At 37.8% G+C, this 25,929-nt stretch overlaps 1 protein-coding gene across 1 annotated transcript in view; it reads left to right on the forward strand.

Annotated features, from left to right (window-relative positions):
- Positions 1-25,929, forward strand: part of TBC1D32 (TBC1 domain family member 32) — a gene marked incomplete at its 3' end in the record, with an annotated part of 224,148 nt that overhangs the window by 56,435 nt on the left and 141,784 nt on the right. Inside the window, exons 14-16 of the mRNA XM_017848884.1 lie at positions 2,094-2,186; positions 4,588-4,730; positions 7,028-7,152. Coding sequence (XP_017704373.1) covers positions 2,094-2,186; positions 4,588-4,730; positions 7,028-7,152 — 361 coding nt within the window. The remainder of the gene's footprint in view (positions 1-2,093; positions 2,187-4,587; positions 4,731-7,027; positions 7,153-25,929) is intronic.

Below are 25,929 nucleotides of genomic sequence, written 5' to 3' on the forward strand. Positions count from 1 at the left end.
AAAAAAAAAAAAAAAAAAGGCCTGCTTGCAAGGTTGGACTTTGGCTGGAACCTAGGAACTTGGATTTCCTATTCTTTCTAGAACTGATGAGTGCCTAAACTGTGCACTGTTCACCACCTAAACTGTACAGTGTTAATTATGTGGAGTATCTGGTTTTCTTTTGGGAGTTTAAAATTTTGGCGTGTGCTAGGTATAGTGTGCTTACATACTTAGATCCCCCAAAAACCTAAGGGACTGGTTTTCTAATGAGTTTTCTTGGTAGGTGACATTTCACATGTATTGTCATAACTTGCTGCTGAAATAATTAAGTGTATTTTCTATGACTCAACCAGAAGAGGATGCTTAGTAGTTTATACTGGTTAGCTCTGGACTTCACCTCATGCACTTTTGCGCTTTGATTTTGCTTTGTATCCTTTTGTTACAGTAAATCATAGCTGTGAATACAATTGTATGCTGAATCCTCTGAGTCTTCTTAGTGAATCCTTGAATCTGGGCATGATTTTGAGGACCTTGGACACATTTAAAAAATGTGAAATCCATTCCTATCTTGTGAGCCTTTTTATAAAATCAGTCCACAATGGCTATAGTTTGCTGACCCTTGGTATAGAGTATATTTATTTGGAATACTCTTTTATACTGTTTTGTAGCTTTTTTAATTTCTCTAAATGTTTTCTTCTCAGTTGATTGTGAGCTCCTTGAGAAAAGACATTGCCTTATATACATCTCTTGTAGTTCCCATGGTAGTGCCACATAATTGTATGCATAACGAGCACTCAGTAGATAATTGACTTTTAATAAAAGAGCTATCATTTTATAGGATACTGTTGAACTTTACAGAAATATACTAATGTATACTTGTGATGGTGCAGTATTCAGCTTACATTTATATGTCTGTCATTATCATTTATTTATCATTTTGTATTGACTTTTAACATCTACATTTTGGCCTACCAGATATTATAGCACCTGAAAATTGAGTTTCTAGAGGTTTATTCTACTATGTTAGACTGTGTTAGACTAATGTTAGGTCAACATTCACCTTTAAGTTTCACATGTGATTTCACTAGACTCTTTTAATGTAAGCCTCTATAGCAAGAGTTGGTAAATTTTGTCTATGGTCCACATTTGGTCTACTATCTTGTTTGTACACTTGTGAGCTAAGAATGGTTTTTATGTTTTTAAATTGTTGAAAATTAGGGTGTTTTGTGATATGTGAGAAATATACATTAAATTTTAGTGCACACAAAGTTTTATTGGAGAATGGCCATACTCATTTATTTGCATATCATCTACATATATTTAGTGCTACCACGGCAGACTTGAGTATTTGTGACGGAGACCATTTGGCCACAAAATCTAAAATACTTACTCTCTAGTTCGTCAAAGAGGAAAGTTTGCTAAGCCCTGTTCTACAGTTTTTTTTTTTTTTTGAGATGGAGTCTCGCTCTGTCACCCAGGGTGGAGTTCAGTGGCCAGATCTCAGCTCACTGCAAGCTCCGCCTCCCGGGTTTACGCCATTCTCCTGCCTCAGCCTCCCAAGTAGCTGGGACTACAGGCGCCTGCCACCACGCCCGGTTAGTTTTTTGTATTTTTTTAGTAGAGACGGGGTTTCACTGTGTTAGCCAGGGTGGTCTTAATCTCTTGACCTCGTGATCTGCCCATCTCAGCCTCCCAACGTGCTGGGATTACAGGCTTGAGCCACCGTGCCCAGCCTGTTCTACAGTTTTGTGTAGATAAATCAGCTGGACCAACTTGGTAAACTGAATTTTGCTACTTCTAATTGAATAAACTCAAATAGCCTTGATCAGATTCATACATCTTTCTATCATAGGTTTATCTTAAGTGATTGGTTCAAAATAAATGGTAAAACTGTATCTTTACATAGCACCTACAGCATTGCTTGCCTTACTGTGTTTTAATTTGTATGTAATTTGTTCTGGAGTCTTCTATCTGAGATTGTAGCTCCCTTCTGCCTGATTGCCCAATAGTCTGTACAAAAACTCAATTATATAGATGGATGAAAGCTCAGTTAAATTTCTCTAAGTTGAAAGAATGTGTTAGAAATTAATTTTCTCTTTATTTTCTTTTTAAAGGTTTGGTATCCCTTGTAGATCTGCTTGTTCTATTTACCCAACTTATCTATTACTCACCAAGTTGTCCAAAGATGACATCAGCTACACTTTCAGGTAATTCTGTTTCTATTTTAAGTAGAAAAATAGAAAACATCTAAAAATAAGTATTCTATTGTCTAGATGTTTTGAGTGCATGACCTACTTTGGTAAGTAGGTTTCATTAAGATACAGTATTATGAGAAATTACATTGGTCCTGAAGTAAGCCATGAAATTTAATTTTGTTCATTGATGTTTTAAGATGTTTCTACTCTACTCCTTTTAAATTTATAATTTAATCACCGAGAATTTTAATGATGTTCTTTATTAAGATCAAAATGTTCTCAAGACATGGTACTGAGGGATATTTGATTGATAGGTCATAATGTGATTTTTTCCCCTGTTATTTTCCATTCTTTATACTTTCTAAAATGTTTTGATCAACTCACTTGTTTTGGCTTACATCCAAAACTTCAATCTTTTCAGGGTCTTCTTTTATTGAAGAATAAAGAAAAAACTCTTCATGTTTTTCAGAAAAATGCCTTTTAGTTTTACGGCTGTTGACTAGTTTTTAAAAATGTTCTAAAATATTAACATTTAAAAGATAACATATTTTTCCTTTGAGTATCAAGAATAGTTTCCAAAGTAAAACACTAATAATAAAACACACCAATAATGCATAGACATACAGTGTTCTAAAACTAGGAAATAACCCTAGAATTGCTGACACAAATTCTGAGGCGAACTCTAGTGAATCAAAGAAAAAAATGGTTTGGGCTATATATTAGTGCTATAACATAACTATCAACTGGNACTAGTTTTTAAAAATGTTCTAAAATATTAACATTTAAAAGATAACATATTTTCCTTTGAGTATCAAGAATAGTTTCCAAAGTAAAACACTAATAATAAAACACACCAATAATGCATAGACATACAGTGTTCTAAAACTAGGAAATAACCCTAGAATTGCTGACACAAATTCTGAGGCGAACTCTAGTGAATCAAAGAAAAAAATGGTTTGGGCTATATATTAGTGCTATAACATAACTATCAACTGGTAGGTTGTTATTCAGTACAGTGTTCACTGTGCAGGTGATGAGTGCACCAGAAGCCCAAATCTCACCATTATTCAGTATATCCATGTAACAAGTTGACACATGTACCTTCTGAATCAATTAAAAAAAATATGAAACTAAGAGGTTTTTTCCAAGCAATTATACTAGCCTATTGATCTTCACAATGTTTCTCAGACTTTTTTCTGTCTTTACAGCATTTACATGTATAAAGAACCACCTTAGGTCTTCTGACTATATACTCCTACAACATAGGCATCCTTTATGATTAAAATCATCTTTCTTTGTTGTAATTACTTGTTTATGTCTTGGTTTACCATGATGTGTATTGTTTTTGTCTTATTTACCTTTCTGTCATAGTTAGTTCCTAGTACAGTGTTTGGTATATATTAGGCACTTAGTAAATAGAAGACGATTGGATGAGTGAGAGAATGACCATATGCTCATCAATAATATCTGTCATTGTAAACAGCATTTCTCACTTGGAGCTGGTTGAAAATCACTGAACTTTCCTTTTCCATTTTCTTTTGTCAGATATTGACCTGGAGTCAGCATGTTTTTTGAGTATGGAATATTGTAACATAAATTAAGAACTTTCATCTTAGAATAGTTTCCAAAGTAAAACACTTAATAATAAAAAACACCAATAATGCGTAGACATACAATGTCTAAATACTAAAGTATTGTATCCTACTAGGACAAACTATTATTTTGAGGATATTAGATTATATATCTGAAAATATGTCACTTTATGAAACTGAAAATCATTTAATTCAGTGATGATTCCAACCATGTTACACTTACATGTATTGTGTTTTCCTGTATATACTGTATTTTGAAAGAAAATCTAAAAAAAAAAATCTTTGTTTCCACTGGCTTTATGGTAATACAAGAAGTATAGTAGTGTCTATAAAAGTTTATGAAAGTTTCCCTTCTCTTCTGCCTCCTTTTCCCCATTTTCTTGTCTGAATGTAATTTTCTTGTAGGCTCAATACTTGAATGTGTTATTTAAGAAAAAGAATAAATACAAATAAGGTAAAAGTGTATTCGAGGGAGAAAAACATGTTTTCTAGGAGGAAAAAAAGCTGTACATTTGCTTCAGACCACATCTTCAATATTAAGCAGTAATTTAATGTCGGACAGTAAATGATTTTGTATTCTCATCTTTTGGCATTCATGTTTGGTTTGTTGTCATTTGCTCACTTTTTATGTTAAGCCAATTGAAATCCCGTAAGTCAGGTTATAGTTTGGTAATACATCATCCTTTGGACACTGAGTTGTATAACTTTTGAAGTATTGAAATAACTTTGATGTTGAACTTTTTGGAATAACAACAGCTAACACATAAAATAGTTCTAAGTATTTAATGTTTTGGTTTTAAAAAATATGTATTGTTTATTAGAGAATTACTCTCCTGCAAGTATGGTGACTGAAGTTCTATGGATACTCTGTGATCAAAAAGAATGCGCAGTGGAATGCTTATATAACAACATTGTAATAGAGACACTTCTTCAGCCTATTCACAATTTAATGAAAGGAACTGAGGTTGGTATTATTTACTAAGGAGAAAAAGAGTCTCTTACCTGGGTATTAGTAAATATTCAGTGGGACTTTATTTCTCAATTTGAAATATTTTATTATGCTGTCCTTCCATGTATGAATGTATTTTGTGCTGATATATATTTTTATTTAGTATTAAATTGTAGCTTATGCAGTTGATTGATTTATTATGATATGCAGAGGGAAAGTACATAGAATATCCAAGCTTTTTAAAATCAGGACTAGATCTTCTGATGCAAATAACTTAGAAAATTTATTCTATTAAGAAGTTATTTGTTTTGCAAATCTAATAAATCTTGTCAATGTTTTGTTATTTGTTTTACGGCATTTTTATAGCTTTTGGAAATATGATTATTTTCCATAGTAACCAACTCTGTTTTATATTAAGAAGAACTGGTATTACTTTAGAGAGAACACTTATATAGAATTCCAATTTGAACAGATGCATATCTCTTTACAGTTTGCACAGTATATTCCCTTACGTTATATAATTTAATAATCACAACTGAGGCTGAAATAAGTGACTTGCTCTAGGTCAGACATTTAACAAGTTGCAGAGTTGCTACTGTTACTAGCTTGGGTGTCTATTCAGTACCTCCCTCTACTTGTATGACTTAAACTTCTGGGCAGTGATTTTTAAGGCTTATCAATAGGTTAAAAGCTTTTGCCTTTTTGTATCTGTTTTGAGGTGTTTTTACTGTTTTCATCTTTCTCTTATGTTCACCCATCAGTGGGCCGTCACATACTTTTCTGCTTGTTGCTTGCTAGGTAAACTTGGCAAATGCAAGTTTTCTGTCCCCTAACTACTTTCTTTCTTATATATTCCAGTTGTAATAGACGATTTGCGCTTTCTAAATAAGGTTCTTATATCTCCTTGTGTTTGAATGCTTTTTCTTCACCCTAGTCCACATGAAAAAAATTCCTCTTTAGACTAGAGTTCATCTTTGAAATTTCCTCCCAGTTCTCCTTTGCAAAGTTAGGTGGGTTTTTTCTCTGTGTTCCCATGTTATGTACTTCTGTAGTTATACTTATGTTATGCTTGAATTATTTATTCTTAACAGTAGCCCTCTGGCACATAGTGGACACTCAGTATCTAATTTAAGACATCCAGCATCACCCACTGAGCTTCTGCTATATCATTAGCTCTCTGCTGGGTACTGCAAATATATAAGTGAATAATACATGTTTATTGCCTTTAAGAAGCCTACTGTAATAGGGAAGGCAGGCCTTTAAACAAAAAGTATTTAAAATGAGGAATAGAAAGTTTTAAAATACTGTGTTTATATGTATATAGACATGAGAGAATATATATAGTCTCATATGTGAGAGAAGGAATGTATTCTAAGGAGAGAAATTATTTTAAGAAAGATACTTAATATGAAAAGTGATATACTTTTTGTGCTAAGTAGTAAGAATAGTGCTATTCATACTAAACAACATGATTAGTAATAATTAGGACTTCTTTAGGTGAATATACCTGACTAATCATTAGTTAGGCTAGCCTACTAAATTAATTAGAATATATTGATTGCAACGTTTACATTTTCAAATGTATTATAGATGATATGTGTGTTGGCATCCATGCAGGTTCAGGTAAATAAGCAGACCCCACAAAGAACAGGAATTATAGTACTGTAGATGCACTCTAGCATTGACATGGCTCTCTGGTTTTCAGTGTGTGCTTTGTGCTGCTTTGGTATATATTGGCAAAGGCATTTTAGTACTTTCATTTAAAAGCAAAAGTGAGCAAATATGGTTGGTTCAGTCTTTGTTTTCTTATTAGATGACATCATTGACTATTGGCCAGCCCATGAATTGGCTATCCCTAGTCGGATGTACATTCATGATGCAAATGTGTATAAGAGGATGATACCCTTAGAAGGGATGCCAGTGTGTTAGGTATCATATATAATGTAATTATACTCGGGAGCCCAGTGGGTGGGAAATAAAGGGCAAAGTGGAAATACACGGTCTACTACATTTGCCAACCAGAAATATATATAAAACTGTAACAAGAGCAGCAATTCTTAATAATTCTTAATTAATTTGGGTGAAAAAAATCTGTATTTATTTGCTTCATCAGTTGGGCTGGTAAAATAATATAATCTAATAACACATTTTATTCAGACATATTATTTCACAGCCGAACAAATCATTAAGCTTGTTTTTTGTTGTGGTAATATAGCTTTATGAGACTACATACAATCCTTGAATTTTAGTCTGTGATATGTTAGCATGTCATTAAATTATGTGATTTGTCTTGTTTTCTTTTTAATGTACAGGCATCTCCAAATTGCTCTGAGACAGCTTTAGTTCATATAGCTGGTATTTTGGCAAGAATTGCATCTGTAGAAGAAGGACTTATTTTACTCCTTTATGGAGCAAATATGAACTCTTCTGAAGAAAGGTATGTGCTATTTTAAATCTGGATAATTATTCCAGGTGTAGTTTGGTTTTCTCACAAGCCACTAATAATATATTAAATGATCTAAAAAAAGTTGGAATAACCAGGATTATGGACTATGCAGGCAGAGTAGACCTTGCTGTCTGTAATTTCAAAATAAGGAGAGTTCACTCTTGATGGGTCTCCTTACCCGCCCCATTATCTGCTCCCTTGTATTTTCACTTACAGACTTTTGTCACACATGATTAAGTCAAACCAAAGATGTGTAAAGAAGCTAGCTACTTTTTTCTTCCTCTTCTAGTTCCTATTTTCTCACTTAACCAATGGTAATATTTTAGTGTTTACACTTCTAGACTTTCTCTGTGCTTATAATTATCCAATGCATCAGACAAACCTACATACAAGCAGTCATATTTTTATCTTCTCTTTACAAAAATGGTATTATATTTTATACATTACCCTGCAGCTTGATTTATTTTATAACTATGGGAATTTTCTTAGGTGAATACAGAATGAAACATGCTTTTTTAATGACTACATTATACTTTTGTGTATAGCTTTACCACAATTTATTCAAACATTTTCCCTCTTAGTGAACATGAGATTGTGTCTAGGATTTTTCCCTCCATAAATAACACTGCAATAAGTATTCTTTTTTTATGTAGCCTGATATTACATTAATTGATGTTCGAATGTTGAGCCAGTTTTACATACATGAAATAAATTCCACTTGTTCATGATGTATAAATCATTCTTACACTTTGTTGGCTTTCATTTGCTAATATTTATTGAGGATTTTTGCCTCTATGTTCATGAGATATATCAGTCTGTAGAATTTGTAATGTCTTTGGTTTTGGTATTATTGGAATGGTGACCTCATAATACATGAGAAGTTATTCTTTCTGTCTTCTGGAGGGTATGACACAGAATTGGTTTAATTTCTTCATAAAATATTTTATAAAATTCACCAATTTTAGCCTGGTGTTTTTTATTTTGGAAGGTTATTAGTTATTGATTCAATTTTTTAAATAAACAGAGGCCTATTCAGATTGCCTGCTTTCTCTTTTGTGAATGTTGGCAAAATATGTCTTTCAAGGAAATGGTCAATTTATCTAAATTATCAAATTTGTGGGCATAGAATTGTTCGTAATATTTCCTTATCCTTTTCATATCATTGAAATGAGTAGTGATGGCCCCTCTTTCACTTCTAATGTTAGTAATTTGTGTCTTCTCTTTTTTTTTCTTAGTTAACCTGACTAGAGGCTTATAAATTTTACTGTTCTTTTCAAAAAACTAACTTCTGGTTTTGCTGATTTTCTCTCTTGATTTCATGTTTTAATTTTACTGATTTCTCTTCTAATTTTTATTTCTTTTCTTCTTACTTTGGATTTAATTTTCTCTTCCTGGTTTTCTATGGTGGAAGCTTAGATGATTCGTTTTAGCTCTTTTCTTCTTTTATAGTATTTGTACCTTTATACTTGTACTTAATGCTATAAATTTCCCTCTAAACCACATCTTTCTCACATCTTATAGTTTTGATAAATTGTATCTTCATTTTTCATTTAGTTCAAAATATTTCCATTTTCTGTTGAGATTTCTTTTACCCTTGTGGTCTTTTTTTTTTGAGATGAACTCTTGCTCTATCACCCTGGCTGGAGTACGGTAGTGTGATCTTGGCTCACTGCAAACTCCGCCTTCTGGGTTGAAGCGATTCTGGTGCCTCAACCTCCCAAGTAGCTGGGACTACAGGTGCATGCCACCATGCCTGGCTAATTTTTATATTTTTATTAGAGATGAGCTTTTACCATGCTGGCCAGGCTGGTCTGGAACTCCTGACCTCAAGTGATTCACCTGCCTCGGCCCGCAAAATGCTGGGATTATAGGCCTGAGCCACTGCTCCCAACCCTTGTGTTTTTACAGATCTGACAGCACACTTTATATAATTTCTAGTTTTTAAAGTTTATTGTATGTTTTATGGCCCAGAAAGTGGCATCTTAGTGAATTATCTGTGTGAGCTTATGTAATATATATTCTACTATTGTTGGATGTCAATTATATTCAGTTGATTGATGGTACTGTTTGGTTCAATTTTGACTTTACTGACATGCTGCTGAATCTGTCAATTACTGATAGAGGTATGTTGAAATCTCCAGCTATATTAGTGAATTCATCTTTTTCTCCCTGCAGTTCTATCAGTTTTTGATTTAAGCATTTTGATTCTTTGTTGTTATGTGCATACACATTAAGGATTGTTATGTCTTCTTGGAAAATTGACACCTCTATTATTATTTAATGTTCCTTTTTACCCTTGATAATTTTCCTTGCTTTGAAGACTGCTTTGTCTGAAACTAATACAACTACTCCAGCTTTCTTTTGATTATTGTTAGCATGATATGTCTTTCCTTCATCCTTTTACTTTTAATTTATCTTCGTCTTTATGTTTAAAGTGTAAAGTGGGAGTTTTATAGACAACATATAGTTGGGTCTTGACTTTTAATCTACCTTGATAATCTTTTATTGATGTATTTATGACATTAACAATTAATTATTGATATAATTAGATTAATACTTACCATATTTTTTGCCCTTGGTTTTTTGTTTTTTGTCTTTTACTCTTTTTGCCTTATCTGGCTTTGATTGAGCGTTCTATGTGATTTCATTTTATCTCCTCTGTTAGTATATCAATTATACTTTTCTTATCACTCTTTTTAATGGTTGCTATTAAGTTTGTAATATACATTTACAACAGAATTAGTTGTAATTGCTTATTATATTGTTTTAGTTGTATTTAGTCCTCTTTCAAATAACACTATATCACTTAGCATCTAGTCAATGACCTTATAAGTAGTCATTTCCTCCCTTCTGTCCCTTATATCATTTCTGTCAATCATTTGCTTTTTCATAAACTATAATCACCAAATACTTTTTTGCAATAATTACTTTGAATAAACTTATTCATTAGATTTATTTTTTTTTTTGTTTTTGTTGTTGTTGTCGTTTTTTTTTTTTTGAGACAAGTCTCACTCTGTTGCTCAGGCTGGAGTGCTGCGGTGTGATCTCGGCTCACTGCAATGTCTGCCTGCCAGGCTCAAGTGAGTCTCATGCTTCAGTCTCCCCAGTAGCTGGGACTACAGGTGTGCACCACCATGCCTGGCTAATTTTTTGTGTTTTTAGCAAAGATAGGGTTTCACCACGTTTCCCAGACTGGTCTTGAACTCCTGAACTCAAGCGATCTGCCTGCCTTGGCTTGCCCAAGTGCTGGGATTACAGGTGTCAGCCACCTCACCCAGCCTCATTAGATTAATTAACAAGAAAAATAAAGATTTTGTGGGTTATCAAATGCTTTATATTGCTAGCCTTTTTAATTTTAGTAAGATAGTCCTGAAAGTGATATTGCTGGGTCAGAGGGCCTGTACATTTTATATCTTATAGATCCTGCAAGATTACTTTTCAAAATAGTTGAATTTTACCTTCTTGCCAGCAGTCTGTGGGAAGTATGAGGTATCCCCTCCTTTTTATATTCTTGTCAGGACTGCATAATCAGTTTGTAAATGTTTTGGCAATCTAATGAGTGAAAGATCTTGTTTTGATTTATATTTACTTATTCGATTTATGTTTACTTATTTGATTCATATTTCATGTGTCATCTCACTGAGTTTGAGCATCTCATTGCTCCTGCGGCAATAGGGTTATGGGCTATTTCCGTTTCCTTGATAGTAATGTTCCTTTCCATATCATTTGTCCATTTGAAATTTGATTTGTTGTTCATTGAGTTATATATGCATACAGTAAACATAAAGGTTTATTATAAAAAGTGGCAGTTCCTTTCTTGCTGTCTAGAGACAACTACTTTCAGCTGTTTTTGATGTTTTCTTTAGTGTTTATATTATCAAATAATGTGCATATAATTTCTTTTAGCTTAAGGCTAATTATCAATTGTTGATTGACTTACATTACAACAGTTTATCTCTCTTCCCTGCTTTCCCCACCAAACACACAAATACATATAGGTACCTAGTCCCTTCATTCTCCATTGGTGCAAATACTGCTGTGCAATCAACTTTTTAAAGCTTTACTGTATTCACATTATTGTGAACACTTTCCACAGCTGAGCCATGTGGTATTCTTTTGTTACTTTTCTATTCTTTCACAATTTTTGCTTTCTCTGGAGTTAATATTTTTTTTTGTTGGTTGCTACAGTTTTCAGTGTACTTAGTTTTCACTGCAGTGCTAAGCCATCTACATGTTTTTTTCTAATTGACTAAATCCTCTCTTAGCATATTAAAATACCAAAGTCCATGAGTTTAATTAAAGACATCTGTTTCTGAGCCTTCCCACCTACTTTATTCAGAATGGATTTCTTCCTCAGTTTTGTGCTTAACTTTTACCTTGAAGTATACTTTGTCATCATTATGGAGTAGCTTTATTTTTCATTTTCCTTTCTCTAGAAGTTTTTTTTTTGGTCTTTTTTTGGTGTTTAGTGATCCAGAATGTTATGATGTTTCTTGATGTAGTTCTACTTTTATGTATTAGATGAATGTCTTTTTAAATTGACACATAATAATTGTACATATATTGATGGACACTGTAAATTTGAAGATTCATGCCTTTTAGGGAAAATAGTTGGATTTCTTCTTTTCTTTTTTTCTTTCTGAAAATCTGTTGTTTGAACTTGGACATTCTCATCTGTTCTATTTTCTATTCCTTTTAAAATCCTTTTTTCTGGGAACTTTTTTCTGCTTTCATTTTCTAGCCTTTCTGTTGAAATTGAATTTTTCATTTAAGCTGTGTGGGTTTTTTTTTTTTTTGTTTGTTTGTTTATTTGTTTTTGAGACAGTCTCACTCTGTTGCCCAGGCTGGAGTGCAGTGGCACGATGTTGGCTCACTGCAACCTCCACCTCCTGGGTTCAAGTGATGCTTTTGCCTCAGCCTCCATAGTCACTGGGACTACAGGCGTGTGCCACCACACCTGGCTCATTTTTGTATTTTTAGTAGAGATGGGGTTTCAGCATATTGGCCAGGCAAGTCTCCACCTCTCGACCTCATGATCTGCCCATGTTGGCCTACTAAAGTGCCGGGATTATAGGCATGAGCCACTGTACCTGGCTTTTTTTTTTTTTTTTTTTTTTTTAAATTCAACAGAGTTTCATTAAGCAAAGAACAATTTGCGAATCAAGCAGCCTCCTCAGCCAGAGTAGGCTCAGAGAAACTCCAGCACAACTGCATGGTGGAAGAAGATTTATGAACAGAAACAGGAAAATGATGCACAAAAAGTGTAAGTGAGGTATAGAAAAAGTCGTTTTGGTTACAACTTGTTGTTTGCATTATTTGAACACAGTTTGAACAGTTGGCCCACTTTAGTTGGCCAGTGGTGATTGGTACAAGAGTAGGTTACAGTCTGTTTACACTTCCATCTAGGTTATAGTTCACTATGTACAGTGAAACGTTTAGGCTGAACTTAAAATATGCAAGGAGGCAGTTTTAGGCCAAACTTGATTCAACAGCTATTTGTACTGTAAGTTCTAGGGTACATGTGTACAACGTGCAGGTTTGTTACATACGTATACATGTGCCATGTTGGTGTGCTGCACCCATTAACTCGTCATTTGCATTAGGTATGTCTCCTAATGCGAACCCTGCCCCCTCCCCCCACCCCACCCCACAACAGGCCCCGGTGTGTGATGTTCCCCACCCTGTGTCCAAGTGTTCTTATTGTTCAATTCCCACCTATGAGTGAGAACATGTGCTGTTTGGTTTTCTGTCCTTGTGGTAGTTTGCTGAGAATGATGGTTTCCAGTTTCATGCATGTCCCTACAAAAGACATGAACTCATCCTTTTTTATGGCTGCATAGTATTCCATGGTGTATATGTGCCACATTTTCTTAATCCAGTCTATCATTGATGGACATTTGGGTTTGTTCCAAGTCTTTGCTGTTGTGAATAGTGCTGCAATAAACATACGTGTGCACATGTCTTTATAGCAGCATGATTTATAATCCTTTGGGTATATACTCAGTAATGGGATGGCTGGGTCAAATGGTATTTCTAGTTCTAGATCCTTGAGGAATCGCCACACTGTCTTCCATAATGGTTGAACTTGTTTAGTCTCACCAACAGTGTAAAAGTGTTCCTATTTCTCCACATCCTCTCCAGCATCTGTTGTTTCCTGACTTTTTAATGGTCGCCATTCTACCTGGTGTGAGATGGTATCTCTTGGTTTTTATTTGCATTTCTCTGATGGCCAGTGATAATGAGCATTTTTTCATGTGTCTGTTGACTGCATAAATGTCTTCCTTTGAGAACTGTCTGTTCATATCCTTTGCCCATGTTTTGATGGGGTTGTTTGATTTTTTCTTGTAAATTTTTTTAAGTTCTTTGTAGATTCTGGATATTAGCCCTTTGTCAGATGGGTAGATTGTAAAAATTTTCTCCCATTCTGTAGGTTGCTTGTTCACTCTGATGGTAATTTCTTTTGCTGTGCAGAAGCTCTTTAGTTTAATTAGATGCCATTTGTCAGTTTTGGCTTTTGTTTCCATTGCTTTTGGTGCTTTAGTCATGAAGTCCTAACCCATGCCTATGTCCTGAATGGTATTGCCTAGGTTTTCTTCTAGGGTTTTGATGGTTTTAGGTCTAACATTTAAGTCTTTAATCTATCTTGAATTAATTTTTGTATAAGGTGTAAGGAAAGGATCCAGTTTCATCTTTCTATATATGGCTATCTAGTTTTCCCAGCACCATTTATTAAATAGGGAATCCTTTCCCCATTTCTTGTTTTTCTCAGGTTTGTCAAAGATCAGATGGTTGTAGAGGTGTGGCATTATTTCCAAGGGCTCTGTTCTGTTCCATTGGTCTTTAACTGTGTTTTGGTAACAATACCATGCTGTTTGGGTTATTGTAGCCTTGTAGTATAGTTTGAAGTCAGGTGGCGAGATGCCTCCAGCTTTGTTCTTTTGGATTAGTATTGTCTTGGCAATGCAGGCTCTTTTTGTTCCATAAGAACTTTACAGTAGTTTTTTCCAATTCTGTGAAAAAAGTCATTGGTAGCTTGATGGGGATGGCACTGAATCTGTAAATTACCTTGGGCAGTATGGCCATTTTTACGATATTGATTCTTCCTATCCATGAGCATGGAATGTTCTTCCATTTGTTTGTGTCCTCTTTTATTTTGTTGAGCAGTGGTTTGTAGTTCTCTTTGAAGAGGTCCTTCACATCCCTTGTAAGTTGAATTCCTAGGTATTTTATTCTCTTTGAAGCAATTGTGAATGGGAGTTCACTCATGATTTGGCTGTTTGTTATTGTTGTATAGGAATGCTTGTGATTTTTGCACATTGATTTTGTACCCTGAGATTTTGCTGAAGTTGCTTATCAGCTTACGGATATTTTGGGCTGAGACAATGGTGTTTTCTGAATATACAATCATGCCATTTGCCAACAGGGACAATTTGACTTCCTCTTTTCCTAATTGAATACCCTTTATTTTTTATTCCTGACTGATTGCCCTGGCTAGAACTTCCAAAACTGTGTTGAATAAGAATGGTGAGACAGGGCATCCCTGTCTTGTGCCAGTTTTCAAAGGGAATGCTTCCAGTTTTTGCCCATTCAGTATGATATTGGCTGTGGGTTTGTTGTTAATAGCTCTTAATATTTTGAGATGTGTCCCATCATATCTGGCTTAGTTTGGCCAGATATGAAATTCTGGGTTGAAAATTTTTTTCTTTAAGAATGTTGAATGACTGGGTGCCATAGCTCATGCCTGTAATCCTAGCACTTTGTGTGGCTGAGGCGGGCAGATCACCTGAGGTCAGGAGTTTGAGACCAGTCTGCCTAACATGGTGAAACTCTGTCTCTACTAAAAATAGAAAAATTAGCCAGGCATGGTGGCACATGCCTGTAGTCCCAGCTACTCAGGAGTCTGAGGCAGGAGAATCGTCCCATCAATACCTAGTTTATTGAGAGTTTTTAGCATGAAGTGCTGTTGAATTTTGTTGAAGGTCTTTTCTGCATCTCTTGAGAAAATCATGTGGTTTTTGTCTTTGGTTCTGTTTATATGAGGGATTACATTTATTGATTTGCACATGTTGACCCAGGCTTGTATCCCAGGGATGAAGCCAACTTTTTTGTGGAGGATAAGCTTTTTGATGTGCTCCTGGATTTGGTTTGCCAGTATTTTATTGAGGATTTTTGCATCGATGTTTATCAGGAATATTGGTTAAAATATTTTTCTTTTTTAATGTTGCTGCCAGTCTTTGGTATCAAAATGATGCTGGCCTCATAAAATGAGTTAGGGAGGATTCCCTCTTTTTCTATTGATTGGAATAGTTTCAGAAGGAATGGTACCAGCTCCTCTTTGTACCTCTGGCAGCATTCAGCTGTGAATCCGTCTGGTCCTGAACTTGTTTTTGGTTGGTAGGCTATTAATTATTGCTTCAATTTCAGAACTTGTTATTAATCTATTCAGGGATTCAGCTTCTTCCTGGCTTAGTCTTGGGAGGGTATATGTGTCCAGGAATTTATTCATTTCTTCTAGTTTTTTTAGTTTATTTGCATAGAGGTGTTTCTAGTATTCTCTGATGGTAGTTTGTATTTCTGTGGGATCGGTGGTGATATCCCCTTTATCATTTTTTATTACATCTATTTGATTCTTCTCTTTATTAGTCTTGCTAGTGGTCTATCAATTTGATAGATCTTTTCAAAAAACCAGCTCCTGGATTCATTGATGTTTTGAAGGGTTTTTTGTGTTTCTATCTCCTTCAGTTCTGCTCTGATCTTAGTTATTTCTTGCCTTCTGCTAGCTTTTGAATGTGTTTCCTCTTGCTTCTCTAGTTCTTTTAATTGTGATGTTAGGGTGTCAATTTTAGATGTTTCCTGCTTTCTCTTGTGGGCATTTAGTGCTATAAATTTCCCTCTACACGCTGCTTTAAATGTGTCCCAGAGATTCTGGTATGTTATGTCTTTGTTCTCATTGGTTTCAAAGAACATCTTTATTTCTGCCCTCATTTAGTATGTACCCAGTAGTCATTCAGGAGCAGGTTGTTCAGTTTCCATGTAGTTGAGTGGTTTTAAGTGAGTTTCTTAATCCTGAGTTCTAGTTTGATTGCACTGTGGTCAGAGAGAGAGTTTGTTGTAATTTCTGTTCTTTTACATTTGCTGAGGAGTGCTTTACTTCCAACTATGTGGTCAATTTTGGAATAAATGTGATGTGGTGCTGAGAAGAATGTATATTCTGTTGATTTGGGATGGAGAGTTCTGTAGATGTCTATTAGGTCTGCTTAGTGCAGAGCTGAGTTCAATTCCTGAGTATCCTTGTTAACTTTCTGTCTAGTTGATCTGTCTGATGTTGACAGTGAGGTGTTAAAGTCTCCCGTTATTATTGTGTGGGAGTCTAAGTCTCTTTGTAGGTCTCTCAGGACTTGCTTTATGAATCTGGGTGCTCCTGTATTGGGTGCATATATATTCAGGATAGTTAGCTCTTCCTGTTGAATTGATCCCTTTACCATTATGTAATGGCCTTCTTTGTCTCCTTTGATCTTTGGTTTAAAGTCTGTTTTATCAGAGACTAGGATTGCAACCCCTGGCTTTTTTTTTGTTTTCCATTTGCTTGGTAGATCTTCCTCCATCCCTTTATTTTGAGCCTTTGTGTGTCTCTGCATATGGGATGGGTCTTCTGAATACAGCACACTGATGGGTATTGACTCTTTATCCAATGTGCCAGTCTGTGTCTTTTAGTTGGAGAATTTAGTTCATTTACATTTAAGGTTAATATTGTTGTGTGTAAATTTGATCCTGTCATTATGATGTTAGCTGGCTATTTTGCTCGTTACTTGATGCAGTTTCTTCCTAGCATCAATGGTCTTTACAATTTGGCCTGTTTGTGCAGTGGCCAGTACTGGTTGTTCCTTTCCATGTTTAGTGCTTCTTCTAGGAGCTCTTGTAAGGCAGGACTGGTGGTGACAAAATCTGTCAGCATTTGCTTGTCAGTAAAGGATTTTATTTCTCCTTCACTTATGAAGCTTTGTTTGGCTGAATATGAAATTCTGGGTTGAAAATTCTTTTCTTTAAGAATGTTGAATATTGGCCCCCGCTCTCTTCTGGCTTTGAGAGTTTCTGAGGAGAGATGCGCTATTAGTCTGATGGGCTTCCCTTTGTGGGCAACCCAACCTTTCTTTCTGTCTTCCCTTAACATTTTTTCCATCATTTCAACTTTGGTGAATCTGACAACTATGTGTCTTGGAGTTGCACTTCTCGAGGAGTATCTTTGTGGTGTTCTCTGTATTTCCTGAATTTGAATGTTGCCCTGCCTTGCCAGGTTGGGGAAGTTCTCCTGGATAATATCTTGAAGAGTGTTTTCCATCTTGGTTCTCCACGTCACTTTCAGGTCCCCCAATCAGACATAGATTTGGTCTTTTCACATAGTCCCATATTTCTTGGAGGCTTTGTTTGTTTCTTTTTACTCTTTTTTCTCTAAACTTCTCTTCTCACTTCATTTCATTCATTTGATTTTCAATCACTGATACCCTTTCTTCCACTTGATCGAATCAGCTACTGAAGCTTGTGCATGTGTCATGTATTTCTTGTGCCATGGTTTTCAGCTCCATCAGGTCATTTAAGGTCTTCTCTATGCTGTTTATTTAAGTTAGCCATTTGTCTAATCTTTTTTTTTTTTTCTTTTTTTTGAGACGGAGTCTCACTCTGTCGCCCGGGCTGGAGTGCAGTTGCCGGATCTCAGCTCACTGAAAGCTCCGCCTCCCGGGTTCACGCCATTCTCCTGCCTCAGCCTCCTGAGTAGCTGGGACCAGGCCCCCACCACCTCGCCTGGCTAGTTTTTTGTATTTTTAGTAGAGACGGGGTTTCACAGTGTTAGCCAGGATGGTCTCGATCTCCTGACCTCGTGATCCGCCCGTCTCGGCCTCCCAAAGTGCTGGGATTACAGGCTTGAGCCACTGCGCCTGGCCTTGTCTAATCTTTTTTCAAGGATTTTAGCTTCTTTGCGATGGGTTCGAACATCCTCCTTTAGCTCAGAGAAGTTTGTTATTACCAATTGTTGGAAGCCTTCTTCTCTCAACTCGTCAAAGTCATTCTCTGTCCAGCTTTGTTCTGTTGCTGGCGAAGAGCTGCGTTCCTTTGGAGTGGAAGAGACAGTCTGATTTTTAGAATTTTCAGCTTTTCTGCTCTGGTTTCTCCCCATCTTTGTGGTTTTATCTACCTTTGGTCTTTGATGATGGTGACGTACAGATGGGGTTTTGGTGTGGATGTCCTTTCTGTTTGTTAGTTTTCCTTCTAACAGTCTGGACCCTCAGCTGCAGGTCTGTTGCTGTTTGCTTGAGGTCCACTCCAGACCCTGTTTGCCTGGGTATCAGCAGCGGGGCTGCAGAACAGCAAATATTGCAGAATGCCAAATATTGCTGCCTGATCCTTCCTTCCTCTGGAAACTTCGACTCAGAGGGGTACCCGGCTGTATGAGGTGTCAGTTGGCTCCTACTGGAAGGTGTCTCCCAGTTAGGTTACTCGGGGGGCCAGGGACCCACTTGAGGAGGCAGTCTGTCCGTTCTCAGATCTCAAACTCCGTGCCAGGAAAACCACTACTCTCTTCAAAGCTGTCAGACAGTGACATTTAAGTCTGCAGAAGTTTCTGCTGCCTTTTGTTTAGTTACACCCTGACCCCAGAGGTGGAGTCTACAGTAGCAGGCAGACTTCCTTGAGCTGTGGTGGGCTCCACCCAGTTCAAGCTTCCCGGCTGCTTCATTTACCTATTCAAGCCTCAGCAATGGCAGACATTCCTCCCCCAGCCTCGCTGTCACCTTACAGTTCAATCTCAGACTGCCGTGTTAGCAGTGAATGAGGCTCCTTGGGTGTGGGACCCTCTGAGCCAGGCACGGGATATAATCTCCTAGTGTGCCGTTTGCTGAGGCCATTGGAAGAGCGCGGTATTAGGGTTGGAGTGTTCTGATTTTCCAGTTACCATCTCTCACAGCTTCCCTTTGCTAGGAAAGGGAATTCCCCGACCCCTTGTGCTTCCTGGGTGAGGCGATGCCCTGCTCTGCTCCCTGGCCTGCACCCACTGTAGGACAAGCCCCATTGAGATGATCCCAGTACCTCAGTTGGAAATGCAGAAGTCACCCGTCTTCTGCGTCACTCACACTGGGAGCTGTAGACTGGAGCTGTTCCTATTCAGCCATCTTGGAATCTCCACCATCTTTTGCTGGTTTTCAAAGGGAGTGCTTCTAGCTTTTGCCCATTCAGTATAATATTGTCTGTAAGTTTGTCGTAAATAGCTCTTCTTATTTGATATATGTTCTATCAATACCTAGTTTATTGAGAGTTTTTAGCATGAAGCGGTGTTGAATTTTATTGAAGGCCTTTTCTGTATCTATTAAGGTAATCGTTGTTTTATTCATTGGTTCTGTTTACCTGATGAATTAACGTTTATTGATTTGCATATGTTGAAGCAGTCTTGCATCCCAGGGATGAAGCCACCTTGATCATGGTGGATAAGCTTTTTGATGTGCTGCTGGTTTTGGTTTGTCAGTATTTTGTTGAGGATTTTCGCATCCATGTTCATTAGGATATTAGCCTGAAGTTTTCTTTTTTTGTTGTGTCTCTGCCGGGTTTTCGTATCAGGATGAAGCTGGCCTCATAAAATGAGTTAGGGAGGAGTCCCTTCCTCTTAATTGTTTGGAATAGTTTCAGCAGGAATGGTACCAGCTCCTCTTTGTACCTGTGATAGAATTTGGCTGTGAATCCATTGGGTCCTGGGCTTTTTTTTAGTTGCTAGGCTATTTATTACTGCCTTAATTTCAGAGCTTGTTATTGGTCTACTCAAGGATTTGACTTCTTCTTCGGAGGGTGTATGTGTCCAGGAATTTATCATTTCTTCTAGGTTTTCTAGTTTGTTTATGCAGAGCTGTTTGTATCCTCTGATGATATTTTGTATTTCTGTGGGGTCAGTAGTGATACCCTTTTATCTTTGTATTGTTTTTTTTGATTCTTCTCTCTTTATTAATCTAACTAGTGGTCTATTTTATTTTTTCAAGAAAACAGCTCCTGGATTCATTGATTTTTTTGAAGGGTTTTCATGGCTGTCTCTCCTTCATTTCCACTCTGTCCTTAGTTATTTCTTGTCTTCTGCTAGCTTTTGTATTTGTTTGTTCTTGCTTCTCTAGTTCTTTTAGTTTTGATGTTAGGGTGTTGATTTGAGATCTTTCTAGCTTTCTGATGTGGGCATTTAGTGCTATAAATTTCCCTCTTATCACTGCTTTAGCTGTGTCCCAGTGATTTTGGTATGTTTTCTCTTTGTTTTTATTGGCTTCAAAGAAATTCTTGCTTTCTGCCTTACTTTCATTATTTACCTAGGAGTCATTCAGGAGCAGGTTGTTCAATTTTGATGTAGTCGTGTGGTTTTGGGTGAGTTTCTTAATCTTGAGTTTTGCACTGTGGTTTGAGAGACTGTTTATAAGGATTTCGTTTATTTTGCATTTGCTGAGGAGTGTTTTAATTCCAATTATGTGGTTGATTGTAGAGTAAGTGCCATGTGACACTGAGAAGAAGATATATTTTGTTGCTTTAGGGTGGAGAGTTCTGCAGATATCTATTAGGTCCTCTTGATCTGGAGCTGAGTTCAAGTCCTGAGTATCCTCGTTAATTTTCTGTCTCTTTAATACTCCACTGTCTAATATTGTCTGTGGTGTATTAAAGTCTCCCACTATTATTGTGTGGTACTCTAAATCACTTTTAGGTCTCTAAAAACTTGTTTTATGAAACTAGGTGCTCCTATATTGGGTGTATATATATTTAGGATAGTTAGCTCTTTTTGTTGAATTGATCCCTTTGCCATTATGTTACGTCCTTCTTTGTGTTTTTTTGATCTTTGTTGGTTTAAAGTCTGTTTTGTCAGAAATTAGTGTTGAAACCCTTGCTTTTTTTCTGCTTTCCATTTGCTAGGTAGATTTACCTCCATCTTTTTTATTTTGAGCCTATGTGTATCTTTGCACATGAGATGAGTCTCTTGAATAAAACACACTGATTGGTCTTGACTCTTTATCCAGTTTTCCAGTCTGTGTCTTTTAATTGAGGCAGTTAGCCCATTTACATTGTAGGTTAATATTGTTATGCGTGAATTTGATCCTATCATCATGATGCCAGGTGGTTATTTTGCACACTGGTTAATCCAGTTTCTTCATAATGTCATTGGCCTTTGTAGTTTGGTGTGTTTTTTTCAATGGATGGTACTGGTTTTTCCTCTCCCTATTTAGTGCTTCCTTCAGGAGCTCTTTTAAGGCAGGCCTGGTGGTGATGAACTCCCTTAGCATTTGATTGTCTATAAAGGATGTTATTTATCCTTCACTTATAAAGCTTAGTTTGGCCAGATATGAAATTCTGGGTTGAAAATTTTTTTCTTTAAGAATGTTGAATGACTGGGTGCCATAGCTCATGCCTGTAATCCTAGCACTTTGTGTGGCTGAGGCGGGCAGATCACCTGAGGTCAGGAGTTTGAGACCAGTCTGCCTAACATGGTGAAACTCTATCTCTACTAAAAATAGAAAAATTAGCCAGGCATGGTGGCACATGCCTGTAGTCCCAGCTACTCAGGAGTCTGAGGCAGGAGAATCACTTGAACTTGGGAGGAAGAGGTTGCAGGGGGTTGAGATCTCGCCCCTGCACTCCAGCCTGGGTGACAGAGCGAGACTCTGTCTCAAAAAAAAAAAAAAGTATTTAATATTGGCCTCCATTCTCTTCTGTCTTGTAGATTTTTTTTTTTCTGAGATACCCACTATTAATCTGATGGGCTTCCCTTTGTGGGTGACCTGGCCTTTCTCTCTGGCTGCCCTTAACATTTTTTCTTTCATTTCAACCTTGGAGAATCTGATGATTATGTGTCTTGTGGTTGATCTTCTCATGGAGTATCTTAGTGGGGTTCTCTGTATTTCCTGAATTTGAATGTTGACCTATCCTGCTAGATTGGGGAAGTTCCCCTGGATGATATCCTGAAGTGTGTTTTCCAACTTGGTTCCATTCTTCCCATTTCTTTTAGGTACTCCAATCAGTCATAGGTTTGGACTTTTTACATAGTCCCATAATTCTTATAGGTTTTGTACATTACTTCTTACTCTTTTTTCTCTAAGCCTGCCTTATTTCAGCAAGATAGTCTTCAAACTCTGATGTTCTTTCTTCCACTTGATTGATTCAGCTATTGATTCTTGTGTGTCATTCACAGAATTCTCATGTTGTGTTTTTCAACTCCATCAGGTCGTTTATGTTCCTCTCTTTTTTTTTTTTTTTTTGGAGACGGAGTCTCACTCTGTCGCCCAGGCTGGAGTGCAGTGGCCGGATCTCAGCTCACTACAAGCTCCGCCTCCCAGGTTTACGCCATTCTCCTGCCTCAGCCTCCCCAGTAGCTGGGACTACAGGTGCCCACCACCTCGCCTGGCTAGTTTTTTGTATTTTTTAGTAGAGACGGAGTTTCACCTTGTTAGCCAGGTTGGTCTCGATCTCCTGACCTCGTGATCCGCCCTTCTCGGCCTCCCAAAGTGCTGGGATTACAGGCTTGAGCCACCGCGCCTGGCCTATGTTCCTCTCTAAACTGGTTATTCTAGTTAGCAGCTCCTGTAACCTAGTATCATGGTTCTAAGCATCTTTGCATTGGGTTATAACATGCTCCTTTACCTCAGTGAAGTTTGTTATTACGTACCTTCTGAAGCCCACTTCTGTCAATTCATCCATCTCAAGACTGTCCAGTTCTGTGCCCTTGCTGGAGAGGTCTTATGATCATTTGGAGGAGAAGAGACAATCTGGCCTTTTGGGTTTTCAGCGTTTTTTTTCATTGATTCTTTCTCGTCTTCATGAGTTTGTTTACTTTGGATCTTTGAGGCTGCTGACCCTTGGATGAGGTTTTTTTGAGGATTTTTTTCATTGATTCTGTTGTTGCTTTCTGTTTGTTTTTCTTTCAACAGTCAGGTCCCTCTTCTTTAGGGCTGCTGTGGTTTGTTGGGGGTTCACTTCAGGCCCTATTCATTTGGTTCGTTTCCACGCCTGGAGATGGTACCTGAGGAGGCTGGAGAACAGCAAAGATGGGTGCCTGGCTCTTTCCTCTGGGATCCTTGACCTTGAGGGACACCAAACTGATGCCAGTAGGAACGTTCCCGCATAGGATGTCTGGTGACCCCTTTTGGGGTGTCTCATCCAGTTGGGGGGCATGGGAACCAGGACCCATTTAATGAAGCACTTTGCTCTATGGCAGAAGGGGTGTGCTGCACTGGGGGGAAACCAACTCTTCTGGGCTGCCCAGATTCCTCAGAGCTAGCAGGAGGAAAGACTAAGTCTGCTGTTCCATGGAGACTACAGTCACCCCTTCTTCTAGGAGCTCAGGCCAGGGAGATCAGAGTTCTGTCCCTGAGCCGCTGGCTGGAGTTGTTGTAGTTCCTATAGGGAGGTCCCACCCAATGAGGAGAGCTGGATCAGCGTCTGGTCTGAAGAGGCGATCTGGCCAAGATCTGCCACAGCTGGTGTGCTGTGCTGTGGGGGAATACCTCTTGGTACCAAGCCATTCAGCCTCCTTGGCTCTAGCAGGGCAAAGCATGTCCTGGAGCTATAGTGATAGCTGCAGCCCTTCACCCCTGGGAGCTTAGTGTCTTAGGTAGCTAGCCACAGCAGTGTTGGCTCTGCTGCTCCCCCAGGGAGCTCAGATGGCTTAGATAGTAGGCAGCAGCAGTGGTGGCTGCTGCCCTTCCCTCAAGGAGCTCAGATGGCTTAGACAGCAATCATCAGCAGCAATGGTGATGGCCACCCCTCCCTCCAGGAGCTTTGCAGACTTAGGACGATTCCAGTTGAGTGGCTGTTGAGAATCTGCATGACTCCGTGGTTGGGACTGAAGGCCTCAGTGGTGTGCGCTCACGAGTGGGATCTTCTGACCATGGGGAGCACAGTTCCATGGAAAAGCACGGCTTCCCTGGCTGGGTAGCATGCTCACTCACCGCCCCACTTGGCTGAAGGGAGGGGGCTCCCCTGCCCTGTGTAGATCTAAGGTGGGCTGCCACACCACCGTCCTCTTCCTTCCTCTCCATGGGTCGCCAGCCGCCTAGTCAGTCCCAATGATAAAACCTGGATGCCTCATTTGCCAGTGCAGGATTCACATGCTGTTTTGGTTCTTTTCAGTGGGAGCCTCTGATGGCTGCTGCTTCTAATTTTTTTGCCTCCTGCCCCGTTTTTTTTTTTTTTTTTTTTTTTGAGTATAAGTTCTTTTTACCTACATAAAGATAATAAAGTTTTAATCTGTCATATTTTCTTTTTTCCTTCTTAATTGCTTTCTGTATTTCTTATCATGGTCTCTATCTTTTAAATTGGACGTTTATTCAAATATTTGAAAATCAGTAAGAAGATGCTTGGAAACTATACAAGAAAGTGGGACTTGTAATTTGTGGTCTCTACTTTAGTGGGCCCTTTCTGTGGCATTTTTTTGGAAACCCCTAATGTCAGTATATTTGGTTTTTCCTTGTTCTTACAGGATTCCGTAGAGAAACCTCTTACTGTTCGCTGCCTGAGGAATGTAAGCCTCGTGGGAGAAGAAGGCTGTGTGGAAATAGTGATGGGTGTCAAGTGTTAGTATAGAAACTTTGATTGAAACCTGTGACACCCTTTGTTGTCTTCTCTTTCTTGAGCTCTGCCTACCTTCCAAGAAGCACACTGGGTTAGCTGCATGAAATGCGGAAGGGAGTCTGGAGGTCAGACTCCTTAAACTGGCTTTCAGGCAGCTCTTCTGTTTTCAATTTCACTTTTACCCCCCAATTTAGAGATATTTGTTACCACCAATTCCTGTGTGTTTTTGAGAGGTTCTGTAAGATGAATCAGGTTTATTCTGTTTTTCACATTGTGGCTGATAATTGAGGTTTTTCTATGTCCCGAATTACTGCTTGTTATTTTGATTTCCAGGTTCTAACATTTTGTTACCACATCGTTTCCATTCTCCTTGTCTTTGGTGGTTTTACTGCCTACTGGAAAATCCTTTTACTTTTGAATTTTAGTATTTATGGAGGGAGCAGTGAATGTGCATGTTCAGTCTGCCTTGTTTAACTAGAGGTCCTTATCAATAACAGCTGTTTTTAAAATAAGGAAGACTAATTCTTTGTCATGAGTTCCAAAACTACTTTTATTGTCTACCACTTAACCCTATTTAAGTTTCTTTTCTATATGGATATTATTAATTTACATGTAGTGAAATTTTCCCAATCATTATCTTTATGAGATTTGGGTTCTTTTTTTTTTTTTTTTTTTTTTTGAGATGGAGTCTCACTCTGCTGCCCAAGTTGGAATGCAGTTGTGCGATTTCTGCTCACTGCAACCTCCACCTCCCAGGTTCAAGCGATTCTCCTGCCTCAGCCTCCAGAGTATCTGAGACTATAGGTGTGCGCCACCATGCTGGGCTAATTTTTGTATTTTTAGTAGAGATGGAGTTTCGCCATGTTGTCCAGGCTGGTCTCGAACTCCTGACCTCAAGTGATCCACCTGACTTGGCCTCCCAAAGTGCTGGGATTACAGTCATGAGCCACCGCATCTCGCCCTCTTTCCTTTCCTTTCCTTTCCTTTCCTTTCCTTTCCTTTCCTTTCCTTTCCTTTCCTTTCCTTTCCTTTTCCTTCCTTCCTTCCTTTCCTTCCTTTCCTTTTCTTTCCTTTTCTCTCTCTTTTTCTTTCCTTCTTTCTTCCTTCCTTCCTTCCTTCCTTCCTTCCTTCCTTCCTTCCTTCCTTCCTTCCTTCCTTCCTTCCTTCCCTTCCCTTCCCTTCCCTTCCCTT

Source organism: Rhinopithecus bieti, unplaced genomic scaffold (assembly GCF_001698545.2).
Source record: "Rhinopithecus bieti isolate Rb0 unplaced genomic scaffold, ASM169854v2 scaffold_30957, whole genome shotgun sequence".
Taxonomy (NCBI): domain Eukaryota; kingdom Metazoa; phylum Chordata; class Mammalia; order Primates; family Cercopithecidae; genus Rhinopithecus; species Rhinopithecus bieti.